Source organism: Acinonyx jubatus, chromosome D4 (assembly GCF_027475565.1).
Source record: "Acinonyx jubatus isolate Ajub_Pintada_27869175 chromosome D4, VMU_Ajub_asm_v1.0, whole genome shotgun sequence".
Classification (NCBI taxonomy): Eukaryota; Metazoa; Chordata; class Mammalia; order Carnivora; family Felidae; genus Acinonyx; species Acinonyx jubatus.
The window spans coordinates 25,968,832-25,983,522 of NC_069391.1; the positions used below are offsets into that span (position 1 = coordinate 25,968,832).

Genomic DNA, 14,691 nt, shown 5'->3' on the forward strand with positions numbered 1-14,691 from the left:
TCCTTTCCTAAATCCAGTGTGAGCTTTCAGATGGACAGAGGAAAGGTGTTCACAATCAAGGCCATCTTTCCCCAGGGTGGCCAGGATCAACAGAGGTGGCTAATGGCCCAGCAAGCCCCAGCACCTCCTGCAGTACATCTTCCCCACGTTGCACCTCCGGCTTCGCTATTCATGAACTGTCAGAAGAAAGGGGCTGTGTGTATCGTTCGTTGTCACACAGTGACTTCCACCAAATATTTGCTCAAAAATATTGGTTAAGTGCAGGGGTTAACAGGACCTGCATCTTGTGCTTTGCAAAGGATGGAAGGTTTCTGACCACTCCCCACCCCCACCCCCACCTGTTTCTGAAGGAACACTTCTATGAAGTTCCTGATTATGGTAGAGATTGTCAGCTCAGGTGGACTTCCTGGGCACACAGGTAGACAAGACCACACACTTAACCCCTTTCTTGCGATTAGATGGGGCCACGTGACCAGGGAAGTAAGAAGTGATCGGTGCTACTTCCTGGAGGAGGCATTTGAGGAAGTGTATCAGCCAAAGCTCTCAACAATGATCCTAGGATTCGTGTATTGAAAGGATAGCATCATTAGATGAGTGTGGATTCCTGAGTCACCAGAAGGAAGCATACCTCACACTGACCCTCATGAGAACATGTGGAAGAATTAAAGCTCTATGGTTCCAAGGAGTTGCCCTGTTGCAGTCCCTACCATGATTAATGTTATCAGTATATTCCACTTACTTTCCATAAAACAAAGTGGGAGTATGGATTAGACATCAACTCAATACAGACACTGTTATTTGATGGAGGCCACAAGAGAACAGCTGTCAATGGACAAGTTCTACGTCACTTTCTCTCCCTTAGAAAAACACAAACTTCTCAGCTTGCAGTTTTGGAAAAGGTTGAGTATCTCTTGAGCATTTGAAAGTAAATGTGAATGTGAATGTGATTCTTGATTGATCTTTCATTTCCTTGCCTACCAGGAAGCTCTGAGCCAAATACATCGTTTATGTATGGCCTCTCAGAATGCATTTTTGTCAGTTCTCCACCATAATTACTTTGCTACTCAGTCCTCATTTTCCCTTTGGGTTCTGATTTATCCAAATTTCTGTTTTCTGTGTTTTATGTTCTTTTAAGTGTCTTAAAAACTCTCCTCTGTGGAAGGGATAAGGAGGACAAGGAAAGTTGAGAACCAAATTTTTAGAACGAGTTCTGGACAAATGATCTGTGAGCCTTTCTTCTCCTAACCCTGGTGAAGGCAGATCGTATAAATCAGCTGAGTTTAACAATCAGTGATGTTGGTTTTAATTTACTCTTCTAGTTTTCATGACTATTAATTTTTCCTTTGATTTATAACAGTGTAGCTCAAAGAATATGTTAATGATAATAATAATTACTGGTGTAAGATAGTTGGTGGCAGTAGTTTAAAATAACTATGTTCATAGATTCAGGGTCCCCAGATGACATTTATTCATTAGTACTTCCTCCTTCTCGAGCTTCATATAGCACTTTGATTCACATTTTTGGTGGAAAACCTTCCCTCCATAAAATTCCCCCAATTGGTGATAAATATCTGATGTAGAAATATTAACTTTAAAACTCCCAGCTCATACCTCACCTTACTATTACCTTTGCTTTCCATACCTGTGTAGACTCAGTGGCTTGAATTAGCTCTCCTGTACATGCACTGAAAGACAACACTGTTATTATTCCCACATTTCTTATCTGTAAATGATCTACAACAGATGCACATAAACACATGTGAAAAAAATTCTTTATTAATTTCTCACATTTCATTACAAAATGTATGTTGCAAACAACTTGAATAACCTACTGGTGTGTTTTGTTGTTTTTTAAACCCTTGGCTTCAAGAACTCAGAATCTCCCTCTCTCCTATCAAGTATTGGGAAACACTGATTATTGGAGTCAACAGGTTCTCATTTTGCTATTTATCTTCTCTCAAGCTCTGAAAAAAAAAATGTCCTCTGTATAAATTAAACAAAAAAATGTTGTAAATTCTATGTCATTACAGTCAACAGAATTATAATAATGCATCCAAAATGTGCGGCCACAAAATATCAGGTATATGTTTGAAAAAAGAAAAAAATGACATTCTAGCCTTGTTAAAAGGATAATGGTCCCATATTTTTATTAACAGGTTAGCAAAACAAAATCCAATGGATTACAATATTTACATGTTATTTGAAAAATAAAGTAGTGATAAAAGCATGTCACAATTATTTTCTGTTTTTTTTTCCTTTTTCTTTCTTTCTTTCCTTTTTTTTTTGCTTGATTTTTTTTTTGTTTTGTTTTTGTTTTTTTGTTTTTTTTGTTTGTTTTTTTTTTTTTTTTTTGGTAACCATACAAACACCCAATCCAGGTATGGAACTGTTTAATACATTTGAAATGAGGCCAATTAAAAACAAATATGGACACAAAATGTTATCTTTGTCTAGATCACACTTTCCCCATTGTCTGGTTTCCACATGATGGCCCCCATCCCTAAAAAAAAAAAAATTAAATTAAAAGAAACTTCCTACAAATAAAACTTTTTAACAGCAAGAAAATAAAAGAAGAACATGCTTTTCAAGTAAGCACCTATTCCACAAATGCAATATCTTTCCATGGATTTTATTTGAAGCTGTGTGGGACACTGTCATCTCAGGATTCCCTGCCCCTTTCTACCCTCCCCCTCCCACAACCCTTCCAAGTAAAAAAAAAAAAAACAAAAAACAAAAAAAACAAAACATGAAAACCAAAGGACTCACACACACGCATACACACGAGCACACACACATCCAAGCACACACGCACACAGGCTTCTATAACCTAGGCTTCAAGGAAAGTTCTTTTCTACTTTTTGGAATGAAACCCTTTGTTCACAATCAGAACATATTATAAATGTAGACTTAGATTTAGTCTAAGCTGCTCCCTCCTGAAAAAGCTAATATTGGGAAACAGAGCAGCTGGCAGCTACATTAAAAAAAAAAAAAAAAAAAAAAGTAGTTCTCCAGGCTCCTTATAGGATATAAGTATTTCTTGTCCACTCACCAAAGGGATGGGATTCTAGCATATCCCCTTGTTCCACAAAATAAATGAAAAAAACCCTCCCCCAAAACACAATGCAAACAAAAACAGAACACAGATTTTTAAATCACACACAAAAGCCAGCCCATCCTAACAGAAATTATTTGTGTGAGACGGATAATGTGTTAATTGACAAGCAACAAAAGGGTGAAGAGGACTTCCTCGTCTGGCCCACAAGCTGCATAGCTGTGCCGAAAAGTTTGGTTCTTTAGTTAAATTAAGGGGGAAAAAAAGTTAACTTCTTTGTTATTTCCATGTTTAAAATAAAGACATTCCTATTCACAAAAAACTAAATCTCCCTTACCCCCAAATTAAAACAACAATAACACGCACATAAAAAACAATTTATGTGAAAACTGAATTGTGCTGTGTTTGTAACACTCAAATTGATAGAAAATAAACATGTGGCAAACAAAACTCCACAGTCACCGTAAAATTAGCTCACATGAATCTACCAAATTCTAAATTATAGTTGAACACTAATAAACAGCTTACCTGGAATAAAGGATGACAATTCACAAACAGTTATCTAATAATTAAAGTCTGTTTCTTTTTTTTGTTTTGTTTTTTACTAAAATAATTAAAAAAATCACAGTATTTTAAGAAATAAAACCCACGTGGGGATTTTAAGCACAATTTGTGTTCCTTTCTTTAAAACTCTCTTTTTTTTTTCTCCATTCACCATCTTGCCCAGCAGTTCTCTCTACATTTAACCACAACGACGACAGGTAGTACTGACAAATGCAGAGAATTCCCTTGGTTAAGTTTGAGGTACTAGGAAACAGGTGACTGTTTTATGCAAAGCAGTTTTTTTGTTTTCTGTTTTTGTTTTTTGTTTTTTTGTGTTTTTTTTTGTTTGTTTGTTTTTTCCCAAAGCGGCTGCAGTTAGGTCTTGAAAAAGCTTAAGGTATTAAAACTAGAAAAACGCACCGAAAGATGTGCGTCAAAAAGTTGTTCCCCTAAGAGAAGTCTTGTACTGTCACGGAGCTTCTGTTTCCACATCCTGTCCAAGACCACCACAGAGCACACCGTGTGCATGGGAGGTGCTTCCATATTCCGCAACAAATGACACTTCCATGATGAAGATCCAGAAGAAAAGGTGTAGTGATGGAAAAGGAGCCACATATTCCAACCATTTAAATAACTTTAATTTACATACTCACTCACACAGGTACCAGTGCTTTGAAAATAGATTGTTCAGTCCTAAAAAGCAGCTTTGTTCTGTCTTCTTTTCTGTCCCCGCCCTTCTCAGCCCAAGCTGGCCCTCCCCACTTTCTCATCACGGTTCAAGTACGGTTTGATTAAGAAGTTCACCAAACGCTTATTCTTTTTTGGCCTCTGCATTCTCCAGGAGAGATTTGTCAGCAGCTACTACACAGATGGCTACTGTTTCACTCTTTAGGGAAAAGTCTATCCCGATTGCCTCATCATCTTCCTTTTCCTCTATAGAGGGCATCTTAATACTGTCCTCCACACTCTCCTTCAGGTGGATTTCTTCTCTGGTCACCTGCTTGGTGTCATTCAACGCCCTGGAGAAACAGTGATGGTAGAGATGGATGAGTATGCCTTTTTTTCTAATTAAACAAAAAAGTCCTTATTTCCCTGATCCTAAAAAGACCTTGGGGTTTCCTTTGCATAAATGCCATGAACATATGAGTAAATTCTGAGTGATTTATCCTTTGCTACATGTTATGCTTAGGTCATGTATTTCAGCATCTTATTAAAGATGTGAACCTACAAAAATAGCCATTATTATACTCTGTTTTGATTATACCATGCCTTGTGTCCACATTAACATAATTATTTTATGTTCCCTCTTCTGGGTGATAGGTCATAACTGGTAGTAGTAGCAAGAACTGTCTTATGCTCAAACTCCTCTGTGTAACCCATAAGCTTGGAGATTGGCTATATTTATGAAGACTAAAAGAGCAACTCAGGTAAAGATTTAATGGACGGATCCAGAAACAAATCATAAAAAACAAACAAAAAGTAAAAACCCAAAGATGGAACCCATGTCTAGGGAAACTTAGTTAGGTTCTCTGAAGTTTAGATGCTTGGGGTTTCAGGGGCATTTTCTACTCAGGAACTGACTCTTGGGTTCTCTCTGTCTGGCAGACTAAGAGTGCCTCGTCTAGGGGACGGTTTTATGTTCAAAGATCTTACAAGTGTTTTACGGATATGCTCCCACCTACCTGGGAGGCAGGCAGAAGCTGGCTCTGTCCCCGAGGCAGAGCATTGAAGGCACCAAGAGGTGCGAGGGAATGTTCAAGGCCACTCAGGGAATGAGTCATCACAGAGGCAGGAACAGAAGCCAGATCTTTTGACCCCGGTCCACGCTCTATCAGAGAATGTCAGGCTAATGAAAGCTGAAGGGACACTGGCTGGAGAACGCTAAACTTCCACGCGAGGGCTTGAGTGGGATTTGTCTTTCGTAAAGATGATTTTTCCTCATTTGAGTTGTGTCTGGGTGACCATTGAAAAAACCAACAGAAAAGAAGAAACCTAGTTCCTGATGGCTGCCTCTCCTCCCAAGCCCAGAAATAAAGTGTGACACAGAGGGAAGGGCCTACGGATTGTCAGGGGGACCAAAAACAAAACAAAATGAAACAAAACAAACAAAAAACAAAAAAACAGAACCTGCTCTCCCTGCCACTTCTCACTTTGGGCAAAGGCATCTTGGGACGGCTCAACTTACATGCCGTGTCTGAGCACGTGCCTTTCCCACTCAGAGCCCTGTGAGAACGCCCGTCCGCAAAATTCACATGGAAAACGCTTCTCAGTGTTAATAGCAGCCCCATGGTCAGCAAATCTCATCAGATCTGTGAGGAGAAAGCAGAAGTGTTACCTGTGTGCTGTGGGAGGAAGCAGAAGAGGGAAGTCAACAATCATTAGGAAACCTCCTTTCTTTCCTACTTTCACCCGTAAAACCCTCCATGAAGGCAATTTCCAGATTCCTTTCTCTTAGTTCTCCTACTGGCTTCTCACGTCAGGGCATTTCTTGGATAGCCGTCAAGAGCAGCTCCTGGGTCCCAGGCCCCCAGCGGCCCCATTCCTCCTCACTGCCTCATCACAAATAGTCTGGGTCTTTCTGGCCCTAAGAACCCCTTCTGTCCATTCCAACAGCGTCTCGGCAGTTTTTTCTATCGAATCTCTTCCTTCTAGGATGCTCTACCAGTGCCTCGCTATTTAGCACCTATTCATTTTCTATTTGACACAGGTTTATCTTTGCTCACTAAAAAGAATATAGAGGCACTGGACCAGGTTACGCGTAGCAGACCTCAGGGTTTCGATGCGTTCCAAGTAGAGCTGAGGGCTCACGACTTGTGCTCATCTGTCACGGATGTCATAATCAACACCTCACAGGGTGGCAACGAGCACTGAATGAGATCTGCGAGCAAAGAAGCTAGCGTGAACGAGAATCCTGGGAAGCGGGGAGGCCAGTTTGTAAAAGTATGTCCTGAGCTAGTGAGGGCCCCTGGCTGGCTGCCTGACATCTACTCCTCAATTGGTGGTACTCATGAATGTGGGGGTATAGACATTTCTGGAAGGTCTGTTGCAAACATCAAATACTGACGGTCGTTTTGTTTTCTCCATGGCGCTGGGCACATGTTAGGGGTCTGATCAATGTGGATTGGCTGGCTAATTGTTTACAGACCACTCCTCCTGGCAAACTCAAAGATGAGAGCTCACGTGGCCTTTGTGTTCTCCCGAGTCCTAAGCCCATATGTCTTTCATTACACCACAGAGAGCCAATCTCCTTGTGGATAATAAACAGCAGGGCCGAGACGGTCCTGCAGCCACGCAGCAGAGTGAGGGCAGCATACGGGGAAATGTCCATCATCTCTACATATCTGATCACCCTATGCTTGTACATACAAGATGCTACAGGAAGATGTCCTCTGGTTGAAACACTTCATCTAATAAAATCCTCAGGATGATGTTAACAGGATAGGTGTCTCTGTGCTGCCTTAATCTTTAGCACAAAACGCTATGTGAATGGGCCAGTTTTAACAAAAGATGAAACATTTTCTCACAAATTAAGAAGATCACCACACAAGCCATTAAAAATAATTGCACAGACTATCTTCCTTGATTCTTTTCATTGGAAATGAGACAGCACCATCTGCTCTGCGCATTAATTCCTTAGCAGGGATTATCTTGGGCAAGAAATCAACAGAATGCCTTCCTGACTCCTCCCAACTGCATAATGAGAGGGGGGTGGGGAGGATTCTGCCTGGGTTAATTTTGATTTCTTCATGCCTGGTTTCTTCTCTTTCAAATTCCCTCCGAGCTTCCTAGGCAGGACCTGCGATATGGCCACGGTCAGTCTTCTCTCTAGTTCCCGTGTTGGAAAGGGCGCTGGGAATGGGGTGGCTACAAGGACATGAGCCCCCTGCACTGAGCGTGCCTGATGAAAGTCTACACTTGCCAACGAGGGGCATGCTCCTGGCACATTTGCTCCTTTACCCTTAGGAAACATGAAACCAGTCATCTATTCTTTCCAATGGCTCATGCTGTTTCATCCTCAAAGGAGGAGGCCAGTCATTACCTGTCACACATCAAATAGCTCTCCATCAGCCCTGAGAGCTGCACTAAAGCCACCTCCCGCTCTACTCCTAGAAGACAGACCGTCTGGCAAAAACTCCCCGAGGCTATTGTGTGCCATTTCTTCTCATTGGCAAGAATATACCTAGATGGTGGAGAATGGATTCAAAGGAGATGAGACAAAGGAGGCTGTTCTTTCAAGGATCGGAGAGGGGGATAGGGAGGGTTAGGCTTGTAATTCTCATTAACATTACTAGAAGTTACTCATGTAAATCCCCTACCCTCAGAGAGAGGAATACATGCCCCCCTACCCAAAGACGTCCCCCCCCCCACCTCCATGTGGTTACGGCTCATGAATGTGGATACTACACTTTCCAGTGAGAAGTGATCAGACACCATGAAATTCTTTACAGTCAAACTGAACTGGTCTGTCGCCCCAGTGCCCACGCAAAGGGGGCGGCCAAGCCAGGCAAGGAAGGAAATTTGCCTGGTGCCCCACACACCTAACTGCCATCTATTTTTCTAATTTGCTATGCTTTCATTCTGGAGGAGTCACAGGGAGGGGAAGACTAAAAGGGCTTCTTGCCTCTGCAACACTTGTAACCTCTAAAATCGTATGTGCTCAGCCTTAGAGATGAAAACAAGTCATAGTAACCAACAAGGAATAACTTATTTCCTAAACAACAGCAGGGCACAGAGCACCATGAAGCAAAAGGAGCCTCTGTCCCCCCTGTCAAAAGCATCCTCTTCTGGAGAACTCTGCTAACAGTGCACAGACGTTAAAGAATTCATCACTAAGAACATACTTGTGAAATGTTAAAAAAAAAAAAAAGGAAAAGAAAATTAGAAACCATGCTTCCTCAGATCACAGCCATTTCCCTTGCAAGAAATGGATCACTAAGGCATCTACTAATAAAAGTCGTAACTTTACAAGGGCAATCAACCTACGTGGTAGGGTGTTTTATTTGTCCACTCATTTTTCAGGTTGACCATGGGTACGGGGGCTTTGAAGAGCGGGCAGTCCCTGCTGTTGTCTTCACTGGGACTTCAGGGGCCCGAATGGACCGCCACACTGCAAACCTGTGGTCCCCTGCTACGGTTGTCATGGTGGGGATGGAGTGGAAGAGGGGCTGGGCAGGAAAGAGAACAGGGAGGAGAACCTCCAAGCGAAATGGCCACCAAAGAGGCATTTGGAGGCCTGCAGACCTACCGGGTAAGGAGGGGAGACAGTGACATTCTGCAGACGTGCACCTCGGAGGGAGGCCCTAAGGGGATTCAGGTCTAGGTTGCCTTCAGTGAAGAACATCCCACTGCTCAAAGTGTTGGAGAAATGAGATGTAGTGTAAAGAGATCTTGGCTTTGGAGCCAGAAGACCTAAATTCGGCTTCCAATATATATGTTTTTCTTTTGAACAAACTCTTAAATTTTCTGGGACTGTATGTCCCCCTTTGCAAAATGATAATACATGACATGGCAGGGCTGTCATCGATGAGGTGGTTACTATGCTTCAGGAACTGCACTGGTGTCTTGTACATCATCTCATTTAAGCTCTCCACATCTCTAGGAGGTAGGTGATATTATTATTGTCAGTAATGAACGCAGATGGGATAAAACGATTTACCTGAAGGCATAGAGCTAGTTAATAGCACAACTGGGAGCCAAATTCAGGCAGGCCAACTGCAGAACCCTCTACATGATATCAGATTAAAGAAAATACTGGACGTGGCACATAAGGATGCTCCATGCTGATAACCTCATCCCATTCTTATCATCACTGGGATGGTATCTATCCTGTGTATTTCTCATGTTTGTTATCCAGGTGCTTTTGATGAATCCCTAATAACTACACTAACACATCTGAAACCCATAGTCTTATATGCACCCTCTGGGGATTTCCACAATATTCTATGTTGAACAATACAGAAAACCAACTCTAGATCATATAAATGTAGGCCTACATTTTTTTTTTTGAATGGTTATATAGATATACTTTTGAAAAGCTTTATCTTGAGAATAATCCTGGACTCAGAGGAAATTGGAAAAAGAGTACACAAATCCCATGAAAGCTTGCTTTGTGAACACACGGCTGAATGAAAACTGTCGCTCCCTTTCTCTCTCTTTACAAGGTGTTAAGGGCCAGGCAGAGGGACTTCCGGAGAGGGCTCAGGGTTCGAGTTCTTTGCAGCCTCCCCCACCACACAGCAGTGGCTGCCCTAGCAGCAGGAATTTTACGTAAGTGCTCAATGGGAAGTTCACTTACATTCCTCGTAATGAAACGTTAAGCTCATTTACATTTACGGTGTCCTCTGTGTTATTGTCTGCCCATCCTTATTGTGAAGCTTCCCCAGACACCAGTGGTCCTTATTAAAAACAAATCACCACCATATATTTTTTAACAAACATATAGCTATAGTTAGAAAATGTCTGTTTTCCTTGAAGTTTCTATGGCTGGTAATAGTTTACAAAGACATGGCCCCTGACATGTTTCTTAAGTCAGTCTGTTCTGCTACTTAACTAAGAAGGATCATTCCTTCTGTTCCTCCTACAACAACCTTCTGCCTCCCTTCTGTCTCACCATGGACGTGCTAGATGCCATCTGGGCCTCCGAGGGCAGGGCTGAGACTAACCTCTGTCATCAGCCTTGCTGTTCATTTCTTCTTCCTTGTCCTCGTCATCACTGCTGGAGCTCTCCATCTTTTCCTTCATCTGTTCCAGCTGATCCAAGTTAACCCGTCCAACCAGCTCAAAGTTACGGCTCACCTGAAAAAGGCCCAAACAAATGATAGAATAATGAACCGCAGACTGAACAGGGTTCTCCCTGGGGGAGAGATCTTTCCAACGTCATCTTCCAATGACCGTGTTTTTGGAATCAGGACAGTACAACACCAGTGCCTAGGAGACCCTTTTCTTCACTTTGACTATTCCAGAGGCAGGTCTGTCCTCATTCGGGCTGGAATGTCCACATTCCAACATTTTTAAAGGAACACTGGACCTTCCTTACTAGATTTAGTATAAAATGTGAGCTACAGTCAACAGGAAATCAAAGTATCACAAAGCCTGGGGTACAGAGTAGGTGTCCAATGATACCTTTTGAGTTGATTTCAAAGGTGTAACTTTTTTAAACTACCTAAGTTTCAAACACCTCTGGAGGTGAAGAGGCTCTGGAAGGTTCCTGAAAACTTAGCATGAGAATCACAGCCTTCTTCCCCACAGTCTTATAAACCTGGAGGTCTGGGGGCTACCCCAGCTTAGGCCAGATAACAACTATCCAACTCCTGACTCCAGTAAATGGAAAACAATACTGTCACTGTTAGTGTTACTGTTTTCAAAGCTGACCATAACCTGTAGATTGAAGCTGGGACTACCTGAGAAGAATCTAGACAAGTAACTCCTAAAAGCCCTTTAAGTGTTAACTATGGCTGATTTTTGTTTATGTAAAACATGGTTAGAATAATGTGGGAATCCAAACTTTCTTCCAAACAACACCCAAGGGAAATAAAAATCCACACTAAAAAAACTTTATAATGATGTTACGTTTAGGGTTCTTACGTCAACAGTAGCACAAAATTTACCTTCTTGACTAATCTATTTTCAGAGATTCTCCAGTTTGTATGCATAGACTTATCAGGAATGACAGGTTAGCACAGGACTCAAGCCAACAGTATGTCTCAAGTCATTCAACTGCGATGGGCTATTCCTCTGTGGAAGGTGCCGTGCTCCCCCTGTTGGGGGCCGGGGGAGGGACCCACAGAGATGAGTGAGACCCTGTCCTGGCCTCCAGAAGCTCACAGTTTAGTTGGGGAGGGAAGGCAGACATCATTCATTAGATTTCAAGGTAGATTTCAAGAGCTGCTACAGAAGAGACAGAGCATATTGAGGGCACGGGAGAGGAAAGGGAGAATTTACAAGATAATCCCAAAATACTCTCTGGGACCAGACTGGAACAAAGATTTGCTGAGCACCACCAATTCCATATGCCTGGCAGATGGGAACATCATCATCAACTGTGACAAATGCGAGAGAAAAAGACTCAGCGTAGCAGGGCCAATAGACAATCCTGTGAAAAGACTTAATATTGCCCCAACAACATCCTGTAGAAGGTAGGCAGCGTGCAAAAGGAGGAAGAAAACTCAGGATAAACACACTTTTAAAGTGACAGGAATAATAAATTGATCCGACTTTAATAATGCAATCCATGAAATCGGTTGACAGTGGACTTTGCCAACAGCCCAACATGAGGGAGAAAAGAAGTTTCTGTTGCTCTCATTGCTAAACGCTCAGGGAAGGCAAGAGCTTGCTTTGCTCATCTGCAGAATTAATTAAAATGAAAAGTTAATGGACTAAGGTGAGAGGGAGGAAGAGTCACGTTCAGAATCTTTAGTGCTCCTCCTTGCTAACAGTTCACAGTAACTGTCTTCAAGGGACTTCTGCCTGCAGCACCTTCCTACCTGGGATGTATCTACCACGCCTCACTCCTACAGACCCACAAGGACTTTTATTTCTTTGTTTGTATAACATAAAACCAAAAAAGAAGAGCAGAAGGAGAATGAGGTTTGAAGTCTGACAGACCTGACTTCGAGTTCACAGTTTGCCATTAATCACGAGATTGTGGGGAAGTTACTCAAGGTACATCCTCAGTGTCCTCGTTTGTTAAAGGGGGTCAGCCCAGTACCTAAAACATAATAGTTCCCCAAAATGTAGTTTCCTTCTCCTTTCTGGGAACGTGGCCTTTTCCAATTTTGGCTTTTGGAAACACTTATAACAAGCATCGTAAATGAATATTTATGAAGTTATGTTTAGCCACAAAGTCTACGTTTTAACCAAATAGCATTTATGACAAATATTTGAATAAAAGTTTTCTGGGTTGCCAGTTTTTCAGGAAAAGGAGGCAAGGTTCCAATTTACCTAACTTTGAAATATGTGTAAAGTAACATATCCTTATGTGACCAAAATTTTCTTTTCTTTTTTGTTTTCATAAACATTTATTTACTTTTGAGAGAGAGATAGAGAGAGGGAGGAAGAGTGCGAGCAGGGCAGGGGCAGAGAGAGAGGGGGACAGAGGATCTGATGCGGGTTGACAGCAGCGGTCTGACGCGGGGCTTGAACTCATGAACCATGAGATCATGACCTGAGCTGAAGTCGGATGCTCAACCGACTGAGCCACCCAGGTGCCCCAAGTGTAGCCTTTTCTGACCACCTTCTCAGCTTTGCACCTCTAGCCGGGGCAACTGCAGGTGTGTGTGAAGGGCATGAGGGCGGCCGTTGCCAAGAAATGAAAATAAGGAAGCCAAGATAAGATAGGTCAAAAAGAATCCTCAAATGTCTCCTTTAATCAGGTCATTTATCCGTTCAGTCATTTGTTCGTTCCTTCAACAAGGACCCCACGTATGCCAGGCCCCATGCTAGATGGAGAAGCCCCTGCTTCTCAGGGAACTCATGACAGAAGGAGATCTGTCACAAAACCAAATGTTATGTTTTTCTTTTCCTCCTTCTGGGTTTTTCTGAGGACTGTATTTGCCCATTTTCCCGTCACCATCATCCCTCCACCGGAAAACTGTTAACATGTTGGAGTCTGCACAATTTTAAAAGAGTACATGACATTTTCACGGTATGACGTTCATCCGGGGCTAACCCGGGATTTATTTGTCCTGAAGCTTTTTAAAATCTTTGTTAGGCAATTAAAAGATTTCAAAGTGAAAACTCAAAATTTTGCTATTTAACCAGAAGATTTTAAAATAAAAACCCTTTATGATGTTGGGTTCTCCCTAAACTTTAAATTCCCAAATCAGCCATCCGATATTAATACAACAGGAAGACTCCTTGATGCATTAAAAATGTCTTTTAACTATTATTTGGAATTTTAATTACTTCTCAAAGATGTTAGTGCTTTATCATATTCATTTTTTAAAAATACCGTGGTTTTTAAAATGGAGGTATAGCTAACACCCAATATTACAGTAGCTTTGGGGGTACAATGAGGTGATTGGTTTATACATTAGGCTACGGTCACCACCATGGTAGATACGTCCAATCAGTCCACGTCGCCATTACAACACCACTGGCTCTAGTCCCCACGCTGCGCCTCTCATCCCCGTGACTCATTCATAACTGGAGGCCTGTATTTCCTATTCCCCTTCACCCGTTTTGCCCCTCCCGCCACCCCGCTTCCTTCTGGCAACCCTCAGTTTGTTCTCTGTATTTATGGGTCTGTTTCTTTATCAGTTCGTTTTCTAGATTCCACATTTGGTACCTGTCTTTCTCTGACTTATTTCACTTAGCATCATACCCACCAGGTCATCCTTGCTGCAGTTTTGAGCCACCGTCTCTCACCTGGAACACTGCAAGCCCCCTCCCTCCCTCCTCGCTGCTTTCCCAGTATCCCGTCTTACATCTATTTTCCCGTGTGGTCTGAGAGATTGAAAATAAATATGTAAGTCTACTCATGTCAGTTTCCGCTTGCCCGGAGGACAAAATCTCAACTTCTCACTGTAGCTGGAAATGGCCAGCTATCTCCTCACCGGGCCCACCTTCTCCAGACCACCTGAACCGCCACCATCCTGAACTTACTGACGTTCCCGGACTACGCCATGCTCTGGACTTTCTGCCTCTTCCTGCACAGGCCACTTTCTCTGTCTGAAGTTCTCTCTACCTGCTTCTGTTACTCAGGGACTCCTCCGTCTTCTAGCCCTGCTTCCGTGTCACTACATCCTCCGTAAACTCCTTGGTTGAATGTCCTGGCTCTATGCTTCCGCAGCAACCCCCCCCCCCCCTTTTATAACTCCTCCCGCTCAGTGGTTAACTATTTATGGCCTGAGCCTCCCCCACTGAACTGTAAGCTCATGCGGACAGACAGACAGACACTCTGTGCATCTCTTTCACAGCTGGATCTCCACGGCTGGTGCAGTGTCTGCGTTAGAGGGGGCGCTGCTCTCTCCTGCCCACAGTACTTCTTCGTTTTAATTTACTATGTCTTTCTTTCCTAAAAGCATGCATGAAGAATAACTGGAAAATAGAAAAAGCTTCAGGTCCAACTATCTATACATATAACTGTTAATGAGTTA

General features: G+C 42.5%; 1 protein-coding gene across 13 annotated transcripts in view; it reads right to left on the bottom strand.

Annotated features, from left to right (window-relative positions):
- Positions 1 to 1,754: 1,754 nt before the first annotated feature.
- Positions 1,755 to 14,691, bottom strand: part of ZNF462 (zinc finger protein 462) — a 139,000-nt gene continuing 126,063 nt past the window's right edge. For 10 of the 13 annotated variants that reach the window (XM_027034765.2, XM_027034764.2, XM_027034766.2 and 7 more), the window contains 3 exons: positions 10,258 to 10,390; positions 5,781 to 5,904; positions 1,755 to 4,614 (listed from right to left, as the gene is read on the bottom strand). In XM_027034765.2, coding sequence (XP_026890566.2) covers positions 4,407 to 4,614; positions 5,781 to 5,904; positions 10,258 to 10,390 — 465 coding nt within the window. In that variant the 3' untranslated portion in view covers positions 1,755 to 4,406. Of the gene's footprint in view, positions 4,615 to 5,277; positions 5,549 to 5,780; positions 5,905 to 10,257; positions 10,391 to 14,691 lie in introns of those variants that run through there. The other 3 variants (XR_008291049.1, XR_003412774.2, XM_027034769.2) reach the window with 3 other exon arrangements.